The sequence below is a fragment of the Triplophysa dalaica genome, chromosome 15 (assembly GCF_015846415.1).
Source record: "Triplophysa dalaica isolate WHDGS20190420 chromosome 15, ASM1584641v1, whole genome shotgun sequence".
NCBI lineage: Eukaryota > Metazoa > Chordata > Actinopteri > Cypriniformes > Nemacheilidae > Triplophysa > Triplophysa dalaica.
The window spans coordinates 5320927-5344362 of record NC_079556.1 but is presented as its reverse complement, the minus strand read 5'-3'; the positions used below and the strand labels follow the sequence as shown (position 1 = coordinate 5344362).

Here is a 23436-nt window from a genome sequence, read left to right as displayed (position 1 = left end):
CAGGGAATGCTGCGCATATCATAGGTCTGTATAGGCAAAAAAACACAAGTGTGTAAAGCGGTAAAAGAGCACAATTATATGCCACTTCAATGGTCATTGGGGAAAAACTCCTGAAAATGCCACAGTGTAAACAAATGCTGACAACAGGTAGAGTCTAGCAACTTTATTAAAATCAGTAATGAAATTTACATTGTGAAGAAAACACCTCCGCTGGAAACCACAGTTTCATCACTTGTTCTTTTTCCAGCAACAGCTCTCCCTGGAACACAAGAGTCAGAAGATGAAACTGATGTCTTTTGATATTGTACACAAACCTTGGTGAAACGCTTACTTTTCCTGGCACAGCTCTGCTCACAGGAACCAGAAGCAGGGTGGCACACCGCGGTACTACAGTGAATATAGATCTGACAAAAAAAAAAAACAGCTTTAGCAACAACTACAAAAGGCAATTTAGAGGATTTGAAAGGCTGTAAGGAAATCATACAGTCTCCTGCAGAGGGGCCAGTGATGATGGATCCACAAATGTGAACATCTTCACAATGAAGCGCTTGTAGTGGCTTGGGAACTGAAGACCAGACGAGCCAACTTCAGGAACCAGTGCGGTCAGGTAACGGTCATCCTGGTAAGGACATCTAAACAGAAGTAACAGTCAGGACTCGTTCACTGCATGCCGTCTTTACAAATCCTTTGGATTCTACTCACCCATCAACTAGGAGATCCCACTGGGGTAGACTGAGAGGACTAGGGGTTGAAGTCGCCCAACAGCGTCCCAACATCAGGACAAGATTGGGGTCAGTCCTCTCCAAAATGCGCACCTCAACATACACAGGCTCTCGCAGGACTTTTGTGACTGGATACTCATCCTCACCGTAGTAGGAGGTATACGCTTCATCTCCTGAGGATGAACATTCGTGTTACTGTCCCATCTAGAGTTTGAGAACAGTGCGACAAGTACCACTCCTTGAGGTATTTTTTGAAGACTAGCACATTGTTACCTTCTGCACAACCTTTAGTGACACATTGACCATTTGCCAGTCTAAGCTCCACCCTGAGGGGTCCAGGGGCAGCTACAGGTGGAGGTGGTGGAACAGTGTTGACCTCTACAACCAGAGCTTCCACAGCTGTAGCAGAATATCTACACTGGAAGAGAAGTCTACACAACAAACAGTGAGCTTCTTACACCCGTTCAAGGATTCACAGTCCTGAGAGAAAACAAAGATGACCTACTCAAATTGACTGTCCCTTGTGATGGAGCCAAGAGGTCCAATCCCCACTTCATAGGATGAAGTCATTCTGTTCTCATACACCACATAACCATTTTCCTCCTGCAAGCAAAGACACGATTAACATCAAATCTGTTCTAGACATCAAAATCATCAACAGCAAACTCACCATCAAGCTGGTGCCACATGCAGTGACAGGAAACTGGTAAATGGCAAAGGAAGACGTGGAACCAACAGGACCACAATGTGCTTCATTTCCACCCAGCAGACGGACCGTGTCCAGACTCAGACGAGGCAGAGTTACATCTCTAGCCACCACTAACACAAACTGACCATCTCTTACACACTGGACAGTCACTGTAAGGACAGAAAGAGGAAGTTATCAGAGAATCAGCTTGGCAAGAAACATTTCACTGGTCCAACCCCCTTACCTGACATCCCATAATAACACTGCTGTCCATTAAAGCAGCAGTTTATAGCTTCACACTCGGCACCACTGATACCAGGTTGTCCACACTGGATCTGCTCATAATCAGCTACAGCACACTTGTCAAGAGGTTCTGACTGCACCACTGGCTTCTGAAGTTGAAACTTCTGAGAAAACTGTTGTTCATTTTGCTGGAAGACTGAAGATTGAGGCTCTTGGGGGAAATTGCGAAACTGTGGCACAGCGCAACAGAAAGCACAAAACCATACACAAATAGCCACAAACCAAACCATCCCTGTAGTTCCAGCCATCCTGACACAAGCAGACACTCTGAGAGTTGTGTGTTTGGTCTTATATACTCTGTAAATTGTCAGTCAGAAATTGTAGCTCCTCCTTGATCAATTAACAATGATGGTTCTCCAGACCTTCTGAAAGCTACAAACAGGTTGATTTCTGTTTACTCACTTTTGCACATATGACACTGGGCTAGCGCTTTCGAGAGCCCTTCGCTAAAGTGACAGGTTTGCCAGATCTTCACAGAAAAAATAAGCAAATAAAGACAAGAGGAAAATAAACCATGAAATGCAAATTGTTAAAATATTTTATAAGACCAAAAAAATCACAAAATCTGCTACTGAACATTTATTAACAACTAAGCGCCGAGGCTTTTTGACGTAAGACCAAACAATAAGCATCAAAGCACTTATTAATAACAAACATGGCAACACTGCAAAACTGTTTAAACACAACACAGCGCGTATCAGCTGTTTAGTTCAAACTGATGGACAAAACAAATCTTTAGCTGAAACATATGTCGCTATGGTTACCAGTTTGTCAATCATCAGAAATGCAGGAGTGTGCACAATGTGTACATTGCTTAAGTCATTCGCAAACCGGTGGGTGGGGCTAGAGAAGTAGTCATTAATATTCTGCTGTGGAGGCGGTGTTCAACCTATCAATTGATAGGTACATTCCAGGACCATGTAAAATATTTGTTTATTATTAGGAATAGCGTATTTAATCAATACGTTTAAAAAAATAGTTAAGTTCAAAATAAAACCATTCAAATAAAATGCCATCAGCCTTAGGATTTTCCTTTCCCTCGATCATGACCCCTGAGGTGATTACATCACATTAGCAACCGCATCAGGTTAGGTGCAGCAGTTCCCATATGTACAGGCAGATTATGTTTCACGCTTTAAGTTTAGAATATTTTTATTTGTAGAAATGAAACGTCGGTTAATATCAACCAAAGACAAGGCAGGGCGGCCTGCGGAGGAGGGTGGTGAAGAGCTGCAGTCAGAAATTCCATCCTCAGGTACGAAAAGAGCCCGACATTTGCATAAAGAGGGCATCCATCTGCACTCAAATCAGTTTGAAGAAATTTGAGCATCCGTAATTTTTCATGGTTTATGTATAGCAATCAATGTAAAGAGTAAATAACTATAAAGGCATAGTGTTACTGTGTTCTTTTGTATTTTCATAATGCACGTGTTAAGGTAGACCTAATAAGTGCAGGAGTGCAAAGTTTGTATACTTTAACCACCTCGGAGGATAGTGGGGGTCTCTAGTCCCTGGCACTGTTGTTTTGGGGGTCACGGCCTGAAGTTTGGGAACCCATGTGTTAGACAATACAACATTAATGATCAAGACCTTGTAGTAATTTTACTATTCAGCATCCAAACAAAAAAAAAATTATTAAGCAAATACAAAAGATATTAAGAATGTTGTCAAGTGGCCCCCATTCATTGCAGTGCTTGTGACCATACAATAGCAGTGAATCGGTTTCAGTGCTATTCGGTAACAAACTTCAACATCTTGTGTTCTGTGGTAGAAATTCATAGAGGTTTAAAATGACAATTGTTTGGTGAACCATCACTAAAGAGTACAGCCTTGTTTAACAGAAACCCAAAACAGCTTACTAGTTCCAAGCACAAGTTAAATTACTCCATGTTTAGACAGCCTACATCCCCTAAAAACAATGCAATTAAATCTACATTTTGAGTAACATGAAACCATAATTTATGGCATAAAGCTATCAGGGCTTTAAGTCACAGGGAATCAAGAGAAAGAATTTTGCACATGCTTGCGTCACTATCTCTGGTCTGCATAGCCAAAAACCACCAGCTATCAAGCGGTTTAAGAGTACATCTTTAATCGGTCAACCAAAAACTCCTGATAATGCCAGTGTAAACAAATCCTAACAACAAGTAGAGTCTAGCAACTTTATTAAAATCAGCAATGAAATTTACATTGTAAAGAAAACACCTCCACTGGAAACCACAGTTTCTTCACTCCTTTTTCCAGAAACAGCTCTCCCTGTAACAAGAGTCAGAAGATGAAAATGATGTCTTTTGATATTGTACACAAACCGTAGTGAAACACCTACGTTTCCTGGCACAGCTCTGCTCACAGGAGCCAGAAGCAGGGTGGCACACCTCGGTACTACAGTGAATATAGATCTGACAAAAAAAAAAATTCAGCTTTACCAACAACTACAAAAGGCAATTTAGAAGATACTGAAGGCTGTAAGGAAATCATACAGTCTCCTGCAGAGGGGCCAGTGATGATGGATCCACAAATGTGAACATCTTCACAATGAAGCGCTTGTAGTGGGTTGGGAACTGAAGACCAGACGAGCCAACTTCAGGAACCAGTGCGGTCAGGTAACGGTCATCCTGGTAAGGACATCTAAACAGAAGTAACAGTCAGGACTCGTTCACTGCACACTATCTTGACAAATCCTTTGGATTCTACTCACCCATCAACTAGAAGATCCCACTGGGGTAGACTGAGAGGACTAGGGGTTGAAGTCGCCCAACAGCGTCCCAACATCAGGAAAAGATTGGGGTCAGTCCTCTCCAAAATGCGCACCTCAACATACACAGGCTCTCGCAGGACTTTTGTGACTGGATACTCATCCTCACCGTAGAAGGAGGTATACGCTTCATCTCCTGAGGATGAACATTCGTGTTACTGTTCCCATCTAGAGTTTGAGAACAGTGCTACAAGTACCACTCAGAGGTATTTTTGAAGACTAGCACATTGTTACCTTCTGCACAACCTTTAGTGATGCATTGACCATTTGCTAGTCTAAGCTCCACCCTGAGGGGTCCAGGGGCAGCTACAGGTGGAGGTGGTGGAACAGTGTTGACCTCTACAACCAGAGCTTCCACAGCTGTAGCAGAATATCTACACTGGAAGAGAAGTCTACACAACAAACAGTGAGCTTCTTACAGCCGTTCAAGGATTCACAGTCCTGAGAGAAAACAAAGATGACCTACTCAAATTGACTGTCCCTTGTGATGGAGCCAAGAGGTCCAATCCCCACTTCATAGGATGAAGTCATTCTGTTCTCATACACCACATAACCATTTTCCTCCTTCAAGCAAAGACACGATTAACATCAAATCTGTTCTAGACATCCAAATCATCAACAGCAAACTCACCATCATGCTGGTGCCACAGGCAGTGACAGGAAACTGGTATATGGCAAAGGAAGGCGTGGAACCAACAGGACCACAAGGTGCTTCATTTCCACCCAGCAGACGGACCGTGTCCAGACTCAGATGAGGCAGAGTTACATCTCTAGCCACCACTAACACAAACTGACCATCTCTTACACACTGGACAGTCACTGTAAGGAGAGAAAGAGGAAGTTATCAGAGAATCAGCTTGGCAAGAAACATTTCACTGGTCCAACACCCTTACCCGACATCCCATAATAACACTGCTGTCCATTAAAGCAGCAGTTTATAGCTTCACACTCGGCACCACTGATACCAGGTTGTCCACACTGGATCTGCTCATAATCAGCTACAGCACACTTGTCAAGAGGTTCTGACTGCACCACTGGCTTCTGAAGTTGAAACTTCTGAGAAAACTGTTGTTCATTTTGCTGGAAGACTGAAGATTGAGGCTCTTGGGGGAAATTGCGAAACTGTGGCACAGCGCGACAGAAAGCACAAAACCATACACAAATAGCCACTAACCAAACCATCCCTGTAGTTCCAGCCATCCTGACACAAGCAGACACTCTGAGAGTTGTGTGTTTGGTCTTATATACTCTGTAAATTGTCAGTCAGAAATTGTAGCTCCTCCTTGATCAATTAACAATGATGGTTCTCCAGACCTTCTGAAAGCTACAAACAGGTTGATTTCTGTTTACTCACTTTTGCACATATGACACTGGGCTAGCGCTTTCGAGAGCCCTTCGCTAAAGTGACAGGTTTGCCAGATCTTCACAGAAAAAATAAGCAAATAAAGACAAGAGGAAAATAAACCATAAAATGCGAATTGTTTAAATATTTTATAAGACCAAAAAATCTCAAAATCTGCTACTGAACATTTATTAACAACTAAGCGCACTGGCTTTTTGACGTAAGACCAAAAAATAAGCATCAAAGCACTTATTAATAACAAACATGGCAACACTGCAAAACTGTTTAAACACAACACAGCGCGTATCAGCTGTTTAGTTCAAACTGATGGACAAAACAAATCTTTAGCTGAAACATATGTCGCTATAATTACCAGTTTGTCAATCATCAGAAATGCGGGAGTGTGCACAATGTGTACATTGCTTAAGTCATTCGCAAACCGGTGGGTGGGGCTAGAGAAGTAGTCATTAATATTCTGCTGTGGAGGCGGTGTTCAACCTATCGATTGATAGGTACATTCCAGGACCATGTAAAATATTTGTTTATTATTAGGAATAGCGTATTTAATCAATACGTTTAAAAAAAATAGTTAAGTTCAAAATAAAACCATTCAAATAAAATGCCATCAGCCTTAGGAATTTCCTTTCCCTCGATCATGACCCCTGAGGTGATTACATCACATTAGCAACCGCATCAGGTTAGGTGCAGCAGTTCCCACATGTACAGGCAGATTATGTTTCACGCTTTAAGTTTAGAATATTTTTATTTGTAGAAATGAAACGTCGGTTAATATCAACCAAAGACAAGGCAGGGCGGCCTACGGAGGAGGGTGGTGAAGAGCTGCAGTCAGAAATTCCATCCTCAGGTACGAAAAGAGCCCGACATTTGCATAAAGAGGGCATCCATCTGCACTCGAATCAGTTTGAAGAAATTTGAGGATCCGTAATTTTTCATGGTTTATGTATAGCAATCAATGTAAAGAGTAAATAACTATAAAGGCATAGTGTTACTGTGTTCTTTTGTATTGTCATAATGCACGTGTTAAGGTAGACCTAATAAGTGCATGAGTGCAAAGTTTGTATACTTTAACCACCTCTGAGGATAGTGGGGGTCTCTAGTCCCTGGCACTGTTGTTTTGGGGGTCACGGCCTGAAGTTTGGGAACCCATGTGTTTGACAATACAACATTAATGATCAAGACCTTGTAGTAATTTTACTATTCAGCATCCAAACAAAAAAAAATGTAATCTATTAAGCGAATACAAAAGATATTAAGAATGTTGTCAAGTGGCCCCCATTCATTGCAGTGCTTGTGACCATACAATAGCAGTGAATCGGTTTCAGTGCTGTTCGGTAACAAACTTCAACATCTTGTGTTCTGTGGTAGAAATTCATAAAGGTTTAAAATGACAATTGTTTGGTGAACCATCACTAAAGAGTACAGCCTTGTTTAACAGAAACCCAAAACAGCTTACTAGTTCCAAGCACAAGTTAAATTACTCCATGTTTAGACAGCCTACATCCCCTAAAAACTCAATGCAATTAAATCTACATTTTGAGTAACATGAAACCATAATTTATGGCATAAAGCTATCAGGGCTTTAAGTCACAGGGAATCAAGAGAGAAAGAATTTTGCACATGCTTGCGTCACTATCTTTGGTCTGCATAGCCAAAAACCACCAGCTATCAAGCTGTTTAAGAGTACATCTTTAATCTGTCAACCAAAAACTCCTGATAATGCCAGTGTAAACAAATCCTAACAACAGGTAGAGTCTAGCAACTTTATTAAAAGCAGCAATGAAATTTACATTGTAAAGAAAACACCTCCACTGGAAACCACAGTTTCTTCACTCCTTTTTCCAGAAACAGCTCTCCCTGGAACAAGAGTCAGAAGATGAAAATGATGTCTTTTGATATTGTACACAAACCGTAGTGAAACACCTACGTTTCCTGGCACAGCTCTGCTCACAGGAGCCAGAAGCAGGGTGGCACACCGCGGTACTACAGTGAATATAAATCTGACAAAAAAAAAAATAGTTCAGCTTTAGCAACAACTACAAAAGGCAATTTAGAAGATACTGAAGGCTGTAAGGAAATCATACAGTCTCCTGCAGAGGGGCCAGTGATGATGGATCCACAAATGTGAACATCTTCACAATGAAGCGCTTGTAGTGGGTTGGGAACTGAAGACCAGACGAGCCAACTTCAGGAACCAGTGCGGTCAGGTAACGGTCATCCTGGTAAGGACATCTAAACAGAAGTAACAGTCAGGATTCATTCACTGCACACTATCTTGACAAATCGTTTGGATTCTACTCACCCATCAACTAGAAGATCCCACTGGGGTAGACTGAGAGGACTAGGGGTTGAAGTAGCCCAACAGCGTCCCAACATCAGGAAAAGATTGGGGTCAGTCCTCTCCAAAATGCGCACCTCAACATACACAGGCTCTCGCAGGACTTTTGTGACTGGATACTCATCCTCACCGTAGAAGGAGGTATACGCTTCATCTCCTGAGGATGAACATTCGTGTTACTGTTCCCATCTAGAGTTTGAGAACAGTGCTACAAGTACCACTCAGAGGTATTTTTGAAGACTAGCACATTGTTACCTTCTGCACAACCTTTAGTGATGCATTGACCGTTTGCTAGTCTAAGCTCCACCCTGAGGGGTCCAGGGGCAGCTACAGGTGGAGGTGGTGGAACGGTGTTGACCTCCACAACCAGAGCTTCCACAGCTGTAGCAGAATATCTACACTGGAAGAGAAGTCTACACAACAAACAGTGAGCTTCTTACACCCGTTCAAGGATTCACAGTCCTGAGAGAAAACAAAGATGACCTACTCAAATTGACTGTCCCTTGTGATGGAGCCAAGAGGTCCAATCCCCACTTCATAGGATGAAGTCATTCTGTTCTCATACACCACATAACCATTTTCCTCCTGCAAGCAAAGACACGATTAACATCAAATCTGTTCTAGACATCCAAATCATCAACAGCAAACTCACCATCATGCTGGTGCCACAGGCAGTGACAGGAAACTGGTATATGGCAAAGGAAGGCGTGGAACCAACAGGACCACAAGGTGCTTCATTTCCACCCAGCAGACGGACCGTGTCCAGACTCAGATGAGGCAGAGTAACATCTCTAGCCACCACTAACACAAACTGACCATCTCTTACACACTGGACAGTCACTGTAAGGAGAGAAAGAGGAAGTTATCAGAGAATCAGCTTGGCAAGAAACATTTCACTGGTCCAACACCCTTACCCGACATCCCATAATAACACTGCTGTCCATTAAAGCAGCAGTTTATAGCTTCACACTCGGCACCACTGATACCAGGTTGTCCACACTGGATCTGCTCATAATCAGCTACAGCACACTTGTCAAGAGGTTCTGACTGCACCACTGGCTTCTGAAGTTGAAACTTCTGAGAAAACTGTTGTTCATTTTGCTGGAAGACTGAAGATTGAGGCTCTTGGGGGAAATTGCGAAACTGTGGCACAGCGCGACAGAAAGCACAAAACCATACACAAATAGCCACTAACCAAACCATCCCTGTAGTTCCAGCCATCCTGACACAAGCAGACACTCTGAGAGTTGTGTGTTTGGTCTTATATACTCTGTAAATTGTCAGTCAGAAATTGTAGCTCCTCCTTGATCAATTAACAATGATGGTTCTCCAGACCTTCTGAAAGCTACAAACAGGTTGATTTCTGTTTACTCACTTTTGCACATATGACACTGGGCTAGCGCTTTCGAGAGCCCTTCGCTAAAGTGACAGGTTTGCCAGATCTTCACAGAAAAAATAAGCAAATAAAGACAAGAGGAAAATAAACCATAAAATGCGAATTGTTTAAATATTTTATAAGACCAAAAAATCTCAAAATCTGCAACTGAACATTTATTGACAACTAAGCGCAGAGGCTTTTTGACGTAAGACCAAACAATAAGCATCAAAGCACTTATTAATAACAAACATGGCAACACTGCAAAACTGTTTAAACACAACACAGCGCGTATCAGCTGTTTAGTTCAAACTGATGGACAAAACAAATCTTTAGCTGAAACATATGTCGCTATGGTTACCAGTTTGTCAATCATCAGAAATGCGGGAGTGTGCACAATGTGTACATTGCTTAAGTCATTCGCAAACCGGTGGGTGGGGCTAGAGAAGTAGTCATTAATATACTGCTGTGGAGGCGGTGTTCAACCTATCAATTGATAGGTACATTCCAGGACGTTGTGAAATATTTGTTTATTATTAGGAATAGCGTATTTAATCAATAAGTTTAAATAAAAGTTAAGTTCAAAATAAAACCATTCAAATAAAAAGCCTTCAGCCTTAGGAATTTCCGTTCCCTCGATCATGACCCCTGAGGTGATTACATCACATTAGCAACCGCATCAGGTTAGGTGCAGCAGTTCCCATATGTACAGGCAGATTATGTTTCACGCTTTAAGTTTAGAATATTTTTATTTGTAGAAATGAAACGTCGGTTAATATCAACCAAAGACAACGCAGGGAGGCGGAGGAGGGCGGATAAGAGCTGTAGTCAGAACGGCCATCGTCCTCAGGTACGAAAAGATGCAATTATTTACATAGAGAGGACATCCATCAGCACTCAAATCAGTTTGATTAAATTTGACCACCCGTAATAGTTCATGCTTTATATAGAACAAAAAGTAAAGTAATGAGTAATTATCTATAAAGTCATATTGTATGTTATGTGTGTGGTGTTCTTTTGTGTTGTCATAATGCATGTGCTTGGATAGACCTAATAAGTTCATGTGCGCAGTTCCACGCAATGTTTGTATACTTTAACCACCTCTGAGGATAGTGGGAGTCTCGAGTCCGTGGCACTGTTATTTTGGGGTTTGCGGGCTGAAAAGTTTGGGAACCCCTGCTTTAGTAGAAAGTTGACAAAAGGTCAAAATTCATAATAAAGGTTTACCAGGCAGCACAACAAAGAAATTTAGCTTTAGTTGCATTATTCAGCATAGGAATCAGAGGCATACATATACAGACAGGATTAGATTTCTCAGGGGACCCAAGAGTCAGATGAAAAAAAAAGAGTAGGTAATTTACAGAGGTTGTGTGAGAATATCACAGATGTTTGATTAGGATGGGATTAATATCACAAAGTATGTATGAATTCACCTCAAATATCCACAGGGAAAACTATTCCCATCCAAACACAGCTTAAGTTATGTTTGTTTAATAATCTTGTCCAGTAATATGTCTTGTAAATCAGTTATGCAGGTGTGAGAACAAAGAGAGATGTCTATAATAAGGAGTTTTTCCATGTCTTCATGATCTTTGTGTCATGATTCCACTATCACGTCATGTTTATTCGTGTTATTTGAGTGGAGTCATGGCATATGGTTTTATGTGAGATTGAATGATTCTTTCTCGTGTCTCGTCATTGTTCCCTACATCTCGTTCCTCGTCAGCCTCTCCTCAGTGCTTATCCCCAGCACCTGTTCCTCGTTATGATCCTGTGTTTGTTCCCTTTGTTAATATTCCATGCCATCGTCGTTCCCTGTTCCCTGTTCCCTGTTCCCTGTTCCCTGTTCCCTGTTCCCTGTGTCTAGTAAGTGTTAGTTTAGTGTTTGTTTTGTAGTCTAGTTAGTCAGTGTTCTTGTCCTTGTTAAAGTTTATATTTTTATCCTGTCCTGTTACCCCCTTGTGGGTTTTGTTTTGCCTGTTTGTTTAGTATTGTTATTTGTAAAATAAACACCTTTGTTACCCCTGCCGTCTGTGTCTGCCTGCATTTGGGTTCTCCATCTCCAGCCATGTCCCCTCCCGAGAATCATAACATCTTTGGCAAGAAAAAATAGAAAAACCTTTACAATAACATGCAGTATATTCTTCTCTTAAAAATGAATAAAGTTGTTTTATCTTTAAGAATATCAACATTTAATAATGTCTATACATGACAGGGAGAGAAAAAAACCGTTCAGTTCACAAATTGATTTTAAAATGTCAACCTGTCGCACTCTATATATGTTTAAATTTTTAACAAGTTGGAGTTTTAAAGCCGGAGTTTACAGTTGTATAGTGATTTCCCATGAGTGGTGTTTAAAGGCTGATCCTCCACTTTGGGGTTTGCCTTAGATCTTCTTTAAAATGTCATGGTCCACAAAAACCTAAAATAAAACAGAATAATTCTATTTTATGGTCAGATAATCAAACAGTTCTTTTATTTTTCAGTGGTTGCTTTTAAAGTCTTGTATTGTGAATAATAAAAGAAATGTGTAAGCTTCTTTGTGTTTTTGTGCTGATTCAGATGGAATATACAATACAGAATTAGATTCAGATTAAATATATAAGCATAAATTAAAGTGTAAGATTTGGGGCTGTATGAAACATAGATGGATGTTTGAAATTTGGAAAGATCTGAGGAGAGTCTGGTTCTCAGGTCTCAATAATGGTAATTTAGACCAGTACATCGGTGTTATTCTACTTTAATTGTTAGCTTCAGAATGAGCTCTGGATGATACCTTTGACGACCAAAGATAGAATCACAAAGAATGTTTTCCTACCACGTATATCTTGGACCACTTACAGGCAGCAGAGTTTGGAAAAAAAAGAGTCCTTAAGTGATACATCTTTCTATAAAAGTGCTATAAAAACATTGTCAGCTTCCTCTTGAAGAAGCATCAACTATTTCAGTTGTATAATGCCATATGTTCTTATTCCAGACAGTTATTGTTTTTGATTTCACTGCTACTTGATGTCACTGCCAAGTGAGCAGCCTTTGCCAGATAATGATTGGTCTTAGTCAGAGTTGTTGCCATGGTATCACACAGAGGACAACAAAAGGCCGTACGCAAGATTATTAGCTGCAATTTAGATAATCGCATTTCATGGCTAAATGCAATAAAGCAAATGAAATAGATATGTGAATTATGGAAATTTGCAGTTGTGAGGTTTAATGGTTAATGAGAATTTTATGCCAAATCAGCTCCGGCTAAAAAGCGTTCTGAAATCTTCAGCGCTGTTGACATGTTTCACATGATAATTCAAAGGGAACAAAAGCGACAAATAGATGAATCTAATGGTGAAGTTGTTTTATATATTTGAGGTTAGAAGAATAAAGACGTTGAATGGACCGCAGTGCATTGACTGTAATATGACAGTAAGTCATTCATGTTTAAAATGAATCTGATCCAAGTCTGAACATGGACTGATCAAACCTACCATTCATATGCAAATGTAATTAAATCTGCATAACATCTCTGCACATATTATTGACCTCATAGGAACCAACAATTGAAACCTTTACTTTGATATTAATATTCATTTTCAGCCCTATGGACTCTCTCTCTCTCTCTGTTGTAGGAGGTTGTAATTAGTTCCAGTAACAGGGTTGGTTTACTGGTTCAGGAAGCTGAGTGAGTTTGACTGGGGTCTTGCACTTTCAGATATGCTGTATTTGGATATGCTAATAGTTTGTCCTCTTCTGATTGGTTAATTAACCTGAGATGAAGTTCTCCCGTCACAGGTGGGGCTGTGAAATGTGTGAAGGTTACACACATATCAATGCCGGTCCCAGTGTGGTGTTGTTTGTAAAATCACAGATTACTAATATTAGGTTTTCCTATAATTCTTCTGTTTGTGGCTTCTTAGTTTTGTGAATTATAGTTTCTCTTTTCTCTTAAAGGTATCAAAGACTTCATTGATACAATGTTAAATTGCTCTCTGATATTTACATAAAGGGTATGTGGCTTTATTAAGTACATTATCCAGAAACGGTTTTACATGTCCATTTACAACCCTAGGATTTGTCCCTAGAATTAAATGGTCTGTTATTCCTTATTTGGAAGGGTCATTAATAATATTGTTGAGCTCTGCTCTGATTGGCTGTTTCGCTGCTCGGCTCATGCCATTAGCTCACAAAACCAACAGATCGCTACGGTCAGGCGTGAAATGGAAGAAGTGGCTAAAATCACTTCTTGCGGTGGGGGTTGTAATGGCAATATGGTCGGAATTGCCCCATTCTTAAATCAGTATCAAAACGCTGAGCGAAGCCTGCTTGATATTGTCCAAGGTTCGAAAAACTGTCCCTTTCACTTTTGTCACGTGACTCACTGCTCTGTGCTGCTGGCTGCAAATTGCATCGTAAACAAATATAATCAAGGCTAAATGGGCACTCGCACTGTTCAGATCATACCCGCCTGCCTTTATAACTCTGCAGCTCTTTAAAGAAGACTTGTGTCTGCGCATTTTGCATTGTATAAAGAAGATGCGCATGAGTTTATAACTGTGAAGCTTGCACTGTACAGATGACACACATCTGACTTGATAAATGTCCAGCTCGAGCTGTATAGAGAAGACGTGTCTCTGCGCAGTTTGCGCCTATACATGCCTCAGTTCATAAGGTCGTGGCTTGTTTAAAGAAGAACAATGTCATCGTCCATTATGAAGTTTCATTGTAGATATCATCCGATGCCAATTTGATAGACTTCGCTCAACCCTATTCACCATACCTAAAGAACTTCCGATGATCCGGCTGTGCACGTCAGACTGGCTTAGAACATGGGCGGGTATATGCAACGTTGGGGAGGTACATCACGATGTAAGATCTATGTTATGTTGGGATTGGCCTCTTTTCAGTGGTCTTTTGCATGCAAAGATCTACATAAGAAGGAGGAAACAATAGTGTTTGAGGCTCACAATATGTCACTTCTGTGTACAGACTTCTTATTATTCATCTATGCTTAGGTAAATATGGTACCTTTATTGATAATACTCTTGTTGACTGAACTCTCTTTGGGGAACAGTCATGAAGTGTGAAATGAAATATTAGACCTCTTAGACTAATATTCATTAGCATGAGGACGCAATACAGAAGACAGTGCATTTTCTCCCAGACAAGGACGCAAAGGGACCACTTAATGTCGGCTTTTGATTCAAAGTGTTTATCTTCCTTTTTCCCTCCGTCTCTGTCTCTTTCTGTCTCTCGTCTTATTTATAAAAAAATGACGGTAAAAACTCAAAAGCAAAGACATATGCTCATTTGTACACCGTTGTTTACGAGCGTGTGCTCAGAATGTTTTGTCAGGTGGGAAGAGCAGAGCGTTTTACCTGCCACGTTTCAGCCTGACATTTGACAGCTTGAGCGTGCTTTTGCGTATGTGTGCGGACCGTTGTTGTTTTTCCACCCTGATCATCATTACCTCCATCAGGCTGTCCTGGCTCTGAGTGCATTGCCTCTTCTTCTGCTGTCATCTCCAGATAATAAAATTCACACCTGATATTTACTCTCATCCATCACTGCGAGGCTGCCTGACAGACATTTTATCATTTAGCGTAGCACATTAAGAGCGTTCTAGCTAGGGAAATGCATAAATGGAGATTGCTTGGTGATTTGTTAAATGTCTCCATGTTTTCTTTTCAGGTGATCCTGATTCTGACAAAACTGTTCGACTTTAACCTCGGAACTGTGACAGAAAGTTCACTCTGGAGGTAAACTCACTTCTGTGCATGGAAACACATTTTTCCTGAGTTTATTCATTTATTGACTTGATAGTCCATTGGGCATCAGCGTTCTGGTGCTCCTCTGGTACAGCTCTTCAGAAAAGCTTGTAAACACAGAATCCCCTGGTCTGCACCAACGTATGGTTTGGTATTCATTATGGTTAGGCTTTTTCTGCATTTCCTTTCTGATTTTAGAGGAATGTTTGTGAATTTCTGTATGATAAGATTAGATATAATTAGGTAAATTTATAATTTAGACACTTTTCTCCAAAGCGTCTTACAAATGAGGAAGTGTTCAGCATTTTAAGTTTAAGTTACTTTGAGAATAGTAATGAAAACATGAATAATAGTTTTTTTATGATTGTTAGCTATGTTGAGGGTTGCGACCAATGTTATTATAGTTCTGTTTTCAGTGGTTTTAATAATATTTTCAATTAGCTTTTATTTTTTTATTGTTCCATATCTTTTTATCTTTAGGTTTAAATTTAATATAATTTAACAATTCTGTTTTGTGCTTTTATCGCTGTATTATATTAAAGGTCCAGTGTATCATTTATTCAAGAATCTTTTGACATAAGGAATAAATGTGTTTTCAGAGGTGCACAAAGACCTTACAGTACATAATGAAGGGTTTTGATTTTATTACCTTAGAATGAGATATTTCTACCTACACACAGCACGGGTCTGCTTGGGTGGAATTTTGTTGCCATGTCGCCATGTTGTTTCTACAGTAGCTCTAAACAGAGAAACTGCTCATCTCTTTCAGGAAGAAACGTGATGACGTAAGCCCTGTGTCAGCCACGGTATTGCTTCAAAAGGGAGGGGTGTAGGGCTGGGTGATGTGACGATGTTCTCGTATATCGCCGGTGTCTCGCAAATATCCCGATGTCATTTACAACGGACAGATACCAGACGATAATGATAATAATTGAAGATACGCGTTATAACATTATCATGCTATGAAAGCTTAGCATGAAGGTTAATGTTACGTATTTTATGAAAAAAAATACATATTTCTAATATTTTTATTTCTAGCTTGCAGCCGATAGTGTAGACTGCTCCCCTCCTGAAAAGCTGTGATGTGTGTGTGTGCACGCGTGCCTGGGTGCGTGTTTGGCACTTGGCGGGTCCAGAACGAATTCCCTCCCGGTCCATATCCGCAGATTGATCGTCTGCACAACGTTGCATGAAGTCAAACACACGCAATATTATCGTATATCGCGGTGATTTTAAAGTCGATTATCACTTTTTTTTAACACATCGCCCAGCCCTAGAGGTGCGGAGTGAGCCATTTGTTGAAATTTATGCCGCTAAAAATCACACAATAGTCCTTTAGTGCTAAAAGAAAGGTATCAGAAGAAGCTCCGAGTTTTGATTCAGTTGCCGTGTTTCATGTGAGTGAAGCTGAAATTGATTTTAAATATAACATCAGTAGCATCATGAGGTCGAACTTGACCAGTGAACTCGGATTTTATCTCCATCCTCGAAGGAGGGTGCTGACAGGTATCAGAGCATTTCAGGAGGGGAGCGGTCTCCACTATCGTCTGCAAGCTCACAATCATGTCTGACACTGTTCTGACATAAATCACCCACTTTTCACAATCAATTAATTCCCCACAGATTCAATCCTGTCCTATATTTCCTGCTTCATTTAATATTCTGTTTTACATTCTGTTTCACATTTAGAAATATGTATTTTTTTCATGAAATACGTAATACCGTTCATGTTGACTTTTACTACTGCAGCACTGCTGGCCCAGCAAGAATAAAATAATCTGATAAGACTGCAGTATTAGTATGAGGCCTCTAGCCGATTACGAATCAGATGTGAACACACATTTTTACATTAGCCGCAACTGTGTTAGTGGCAACAACACCAGCCGATGAATGGCAAACACCTGGGATAAAATTCTGCTCTGAAGCACTTTCTCTGAAACATTGCTGATGTGCCCCTGGGTGAAGTACTTAATCCCTGTCTGCTCCTGGGACACTCTGTACCATGACCTGCCTCTCTCTCTCTGCCATAGTGTGTAGACAATGAAAAGAAAAGAATCGCAAGGTAGCTGTTTAAGCCATGCTTAGACTGAAAGAAAGAAAGCACTGACTGTACATTCTGTCATCTTGCTTTTTTAATTTTCTTTCCCATTAATTTTGAGTTTACATTACAGAGAACAACCATTTAGTCATTTGTAATCCGTCAGTATTCACAAAACACTTCTCTGGCTTTTTATAAATTGCTGAAAAACTCCTCTTACTTCGGTATCCTTTTTTAACTTCTGTATTAGACTGCTGCAATGCATTTCTCTCTGGCTGTCTGAGAGAGTCTGTTTTACAATTCTCTGCTCAACTGGGGCGCTTCTCACTTGAGTATTTCCAAACTATTTTATCTATTAAATCAGCTCCCGGTCAAATCTACAATTCAGTCCCATTAAGGAACTTTGAATTCAATTTAAAGACCCCCAGACCCTCAATTTTTAAATGACTATCTCGTTCCCAATGAATTAGTATGTTCCCTCTACTTTATGGTTCTAAAGTTTTCAGTCCTGTTATGTTAAGATCAGTCAAACTTTTGTGTTTTAAAGATAAGACGTTGACAAATTGAATGCGCTTCATTAAAGTCAGCTTTAATGACAATACAGCATTCAATTGTTACTGTAGTTTAGCAGTCTTTCTTATTTTCAAAAAGTCATCTTTCTGCATCGTATCCAATTTTTTCTGTATTTATAATATTTGTATATGTATTATCTTTAATCTGCAATCCATAATTATGGATAAAAAGGATTTGCAATCTTTTAGGGTTTACAGGTGAGCTGACGACTTCATGTTAATTTGATCTCATTTGACTTGAACCCATGTTAATATGAGTACGTTAAATAACCTGCAATTTTATGTTTCAAAAAGAGATATTGATATAACTAAGTAGAATGCATTCTATAAAAAATCATCCCCCTTAAAATGTTTTTCCCCCATTAAAGAACAGCTGAATTTAAATTGTATGCATTGAATTTGAAAAGGCAAGCACAAAGACATTTGTTATTGCATACTAATAAGCAACATCAATACAGCTGCCGAGATTTAATATTTGTATGGACTTTTGTCCATTTTAATGAAAATAATAAGAAGGACAATGTTGTCATACCTAGACTGGCCACATGATATGTTTTTTGCGAGATTTGTTCAGTCCGGAGCAATGCAAAATGACATCATCCTTTATCAACATGCCATCACTGCAGACCCACAAGTACACACAAACACTCACACTGCAATCACCTTGAAGGAAGGCTTTGTTTAATTTCTTTTTGGCTGCGAGCCCTGATGAGATTTCCTCTCCTGGTGTGTGTCACTCGGAGAGAGGACTGAGGTGGGGGGTTTACAGAGAAAAACAGAGCCATTATCAAACTTCCTCAAACAGAAATGGCATAAACAGGAAATGAGATAGAGGAAAGTGTGAAATGGAAGAAGTGATGAGAGAGAGAGACTTAGGAGAGCAAGTGCAGAGAGAAAATGAGTAAAGAGGTGGTAGTGAGACAGAAAGAGAGTCACGGCATCGGATAGGGGGTGAGGGGGAGATGGTGGTATCATGTTATTAAAAGAGGTGAATGTTAAAGCTCAGCTTGCAGGCTATAGTAAATGATGTCGGTAATAACAGTATGAAAGATTAATGGATGTTGGTGTTGGCAGCATAAGGGGGGGATATGAAGACAAATCACGACTCATTCAGAGGAGCTAGTTAATCACACTCTCCTGTGCTCGAAATAAAGATACATGCTAGAGAGTATCCAAACTTCCCGTGCCGTGTGCAAATAAACACATGTACACTCGCCTGTGTTTGTCCCATGTAGAGAAGTAATGTACTCTTCTGAACAATTCAGGCACTTCTTGAGCACAGAGACACAGGGGGTAACAGGACCAGAAACGACAGAGGAGCTTTTTAGGCACTCACCATCCTTTGAGGGTGCTCAGTGAACCATCTTCCTCTTCACCTGTGCCGCTGTAGAGCAGCTTACACAACCCAAATAACCTCGGGGGCTCAGAACGACCGAGACTCAGAGAGAGTGCGGCGTAATTGTATGCCATGTGTCGAGATGGTTAAAGTGTCAGTGTTAGAACGTTCTCAACGTACACAGAATTGAGCACTCCAACCGATAATGCTTTAGACAATACGCACGTGCGCACCCCGAGCGCCACAGCACGCAACTATCTCGTCCAAAACCATTAGCGTTATTATACTTGGAAGAGTACGGCAGACACTCCTGTCTGCAGCCATACCTGACGGAGAAGAGACAGCGTTAATGAGTTCGGATGGAACAGAGACACACACATATACACGACGGAGAGAAATTTTAGCTTCAGTTAATTACGGCTGAAACTTTACGAGCTAGCCTGCAATGCCGTGGTTAGCGCATCCCTTTTCTTACATTTCAATGCTTGTGCGGGTTAAGAAAGAAGTTCAAACCAGCATGAATTTCTTGTTGTTTGCTGCATATTTTGAGCTTGTCCTGCCGGGGGACCGAACTTGAATCAAATGTGTATGTATTTTTGTAGGTCTGTAGATTTTGGGGCAACGTACGAAAAGCTGACAGATAAAGTGATGAGCAGAACAATGCTGAGCTATCTGTACGTCTGTCCGACCAATAAGAGGAAGGTAGGTTATTTGTCCCAATACAAATAATAAACATTTAAAAATAAATACATATAAATTTACATTTGAAGAGTTCATGTTAAAAAACAGATAACTCTGTTCAATGATGTTTAAAAATCATGTTTTTAATGTGCATTTCAATTAATATCTATCAAACTGCTGTTGGGTTGTTTCGACTACGTAATAATGACAACTAAATACAGCTAACTAACAAAGTAAAACACAATAAAAACATGATAAGACATAAAAAAGCAGAACAGTACTAAGCTATCTGTATGTCTGTCCAACTAATGATAGAAAGTTAGGTTTGTCCCAATACATCATAAACATTAAACAATAAATAAATATAAATTTACATTTGAAATAAATTTACAGTTCATGTTAAAAAACAGATAACTTTTATTAGAAATAAAGTACAGATAACTAACACAGGAAAACACAATAAAAACATGATAAATGAAAATGTATAAAAACATCATAAAATAAAAATGTAAAATGAACTCTTTTAATTTAATTTTAATGTAAATTTACGTCAGTCAGAAAATGTAAAGATTAATTCTGCTGTCATTCTTTCTCCCGCTCAGATCCTGATCTTATCCGACCCGGAGGTGGAAAGCAGTTTACTTATCAGTTCCGACGAAGGCGCAACTTTTCAAAAGTTCAATATTAACTTCTACATTATGAGTCTTCTGTTTCACCCTACGCAGGAGAATTGGATATTGGCTTATAGCCATGACCAGAGGGTATACACACACTCACATATGCATAGAAACACACACACATTCCTATAGCCTCAAGAGGGTCTAATTGTAAGAAACAATTAAAAGCAGATAATGGGGATAATTAAGTATGAGCAAGATAATTACCTTTGTTGGCTGTAGTTAGGCATCTTACAGTGAATGTGTGTGTTTTTCATTTGGATGTAGCTGTACAGTTCTGTAGACTTCGGGAAGAAGTGGATTCTTGTTCATGAACGAGTAACTCCAGGGCGATTCTACTGGTATGACTCACACACATAAACTGAGGAGTAATATTTTTAATAATCATCAATCTCACATATCACGCCTCCAGTGCAATTTCACACTGAAAATGAATCTGACGCAAGAATATACCTGCACGCATACACTCCAGCACTTGCTGAAAATTAAACTGATATTAATCCCACTCTCGTCTTTACCCTTACATCTGATACTGATATTTTCACAAACACACTAATATATTACACTGTTACTCTGTATGTCTCTTTTCCGTCCCCTTCTCTCTCTTTATCTTCCTATCCACCTCAATCTATCTCACTGTCATCACTTCACGTCTCTCCACCGTCATATAACCGTATGTGTGGAATTTTGATCGGGTTTTATATTTTAATCCCATCAGTGTGAGATTGTGGGTTTTGTGCGGACATGTTTGTGTGGGGTGTAGTCAGAGTAACTGGTTGGCTGTCACATGCTCGATGAGCTGTAGAGACAGCCAACAACATGTCTGCACCCCTGGGCTTAACATCCCTATACACAGACACAAACTCAGCACCTCATGTGAATTACCCCAAAATATATATAATACATCTTTCTTTCACTGGTTCTCTCTGCGGCACACACACACACACTTGTTCTGCTTGTGTATGTGTCAGTGAGCCCCGCTGTGTTCTTGGTTTGGTGACTACAGATTCAGGTGACTCAGGCTATAAGGGACTTATTATCAGATTTGGTGTGTGAGGGATGTTTAAACCCGACTTAGATAATTGAAGGGAGGTTTAAATTCAGGCCGATGTCAAATTCAGACTGAAGTTTTAAGAGAGGGTTTCACATAAGACTGGTTAAATTCAGACTGAGATAATAGAAGGATTGTTTAAACTGAGAGTCAGAAATACCAAAGTCCGTTAACGGAAGTCGTGCCACTCGGCGGCCATGTTTGCAACATCTCTGGGCTGTTATTTACGTCATAGCAAGTCCTCAGTCCTATCTACATGAGTGGGGGAAAGCAGATATTTCTAAAATCTCTGGCAAAAATTAAACAGCATATTTCTGATCAATAAGTAAACATGACATGAACTGTATTACACTGTAAAAACAATTACCATTACAATTTCCTTTATTTTACAGACATTTCTGTTAATGCTTAAATGCAATTTAATGCACTGCAAAATGTAAGATACAAGTCAAAAAACTGTAAAAATGAATACGGAAAATTCCTTCATGTTAATACAGTATATTGTGCCTTATTTTGACAGATTTGTGTGGTTTGCTAAGCCTAAATTGTGCTAAAAATCACATTTTGTGATATCGCCTCATCTACTGCGCTTGCGCACAGGCTGGCAAGTGTCTCGTGGGTCCCCTGCCCTAGAGAATCGTCAGGCTTTATTGATTGACGATTGGCTCGTTTTACTGGAAGGCGGGACTTTGCTAGAGCGGTTTTAATGGTTTTAATGTTTCAAGCGTCAAACTGTGTAAAGCTCCTTTCCAACTCTTACCCTTATAGTTTGAGCATTTCAACAATTTTTTTAATTTTAAATCAGAATATCTTACAACCTCGATCTGAACTGAAACATCTCTCAGTCTCAGTATAAGATTTTGAAAGCAGTTTTGGTGCTATATACGTAGGACTGAGAAGGTTTGAGGTTACATTTTAATAAAGGGGTTTTAATATTAGACTAAGACAGAGACTGTTATAACTCTCTACAAGAGTGACTTGAATCTACAAGAATGTGTTTGACAGAAATATTAAAAATGAGATTATATAAGGGGCTTCAAAAAATGGAAGGAAAATTGTTTTTTTAAATGATCCCTAAAGACATGATTAAGTTTTTGCAGACTGAAAATAAGTTAGAATGAATGTGTGTATGTGTTTGCTAACATGGTTTGTGAGCATGCAACTGCCAGGAGTGTGTGTCTGTGATTAATTGCCATCAGAGCAACAATTAGGTTTCACTGCAGACAGACTGTCTCCTACTGGAGCAGCAGAATTATGCTGTCCATCACAACCCCTCCATCCTTCCTCTCTCCTCTTCTATCGCTCCATCACTCTTATGCTATTACCGTACTCATCTCTCCATCCCCTGCTGGCACCTCCTTTTCCATCCTTCCGTCATCGTCTCCTCTCCACTGGAGCTTTTCCTGATTGTTTTCCTCTGTCCTGTTCTTTTTTGTCTTTCCTTTTTTGATTTTCAGGGCGCTGAGTGGTCTAGATAAAGATGCAGACCTGGTGCACATCGAGGCCCGAACTGACAGTGGACGTTAGTCTCTCTTTCTTGCCCTCTTTTGCTTTATCAATTAGATTTTGTATGTCTTTCTCTTCCCTTCTTTTTCCTTTGCTTTGCTCTAGTTTGTCTCTCTCTCTTGTTTTCTCCTAATGTCTCTCATGCTGTCTTTCTTACTTCCTCTCCGATGCCTTCTCAACAGTAACTCTCAATGGTTAATGGATCTGGTCTTGCTCTGTCAGGCTGCTGGGCTTATAGCTTATCCTAATGGGAGATTGTTGGGCATTAAACACTTTTAAAA

At 40.0% G+C, this 23436-nt stretch overlaps 4 protein-coding genes across 4 annotated transcripts in view; 1 reads left to right on the top strand and 3 right to left on the bottom strand.

Moving 5' to 3' along the window:
- Positions 1–23436, top strand: part of sorcs3b (sortilin related VPS10 domain containing receptor 3b) — a 56456-nt gene that overhangs the window by 10627 nt on the left and 22393 nt on the right. Inside the window, exons 2-6 of the mRNA XM_056767216.1 lie at positions 15218–15285; positions 19843–19942; positions 20524–20682; positions 20866–20939; positions 23107–23171. Of these exons, the coding sequence (XP_056623194.1) occupies positions 15218–15285; positions 19843–19942; positions 20524–20682; positions 20866–20939; positions 23107–23171 (466 nt within the window). The remainder of the gene's footprint in view (positions 1–15217; positions 15286–19842; positions 19943–20523; positions 20683–20865; positions 20940–23106; positions 23172–23436) is intronic.
- LOC130436701 (zona pellucida sperm-binding protein 4-like) lies at positions 186–1961 on the bottom strand. The gene is made up of 8 exons (XM_056767611.1): positions 1655–1961; positions 1393–1580; positions 1228–1325; positions 996–1153; positions 703–895; positions 485–632; positions 332–404; positions 186–259 (listed from the first exon to the last, which is right to left on the bottom strand). Exons 1-8 carry the CDS (start codon positions 1959–1961, stop codon positions 186–188), a joined length of 1239 nt encoding a protein of 412 aa, XP_056623589.1.
- On the bottom strand, positions 3745–5668 carry LOC130436700 (zona pellucida sperm-binding protein 4-like). Its single transcript, XM_056767610.1, has 10 exons — positions 5648–5668; positions 5362–5590; positions 5100–5287; positions 4935–5032; positions 4703–4860; positions 4412–4604; positions 4194–4341; positions 4023–4112; positions 3919–3969; positions 3745–3777 (listed from the first exon to the last, which is right to left on the bottom strand). Exons 1-10 carry the CDS (start codon positions 5666–5668, stop codon positions 3745–3747), a joined length of 1209 nt encoding a protein of 402 aa, XP_056623588.1.
- On the bottom strand, positions 7497–15048 carry LOC130436483 (zona pellucida sperm-binding protein 4-like). Its single transcript, XM_056767143.1, has 10 exons — positions 14905–15048; positions 9081–9309; positions 8819–9006; positions 8654–8751; positions 8422–8579; positions 8131–8323; positions 7913–8060; positions 7739–7828; positions 7619–7685; positions 7497–7501 (listed from the first exon to the last, which is right to left on the bottom strand). The coding sequence occupies exons 1-10, from the start codon at positions 15046–15048 to the stop codon at positions 7497–7499; spliced, it is 1320 nt and encodes a 439-aa protein (XP_056623121.1).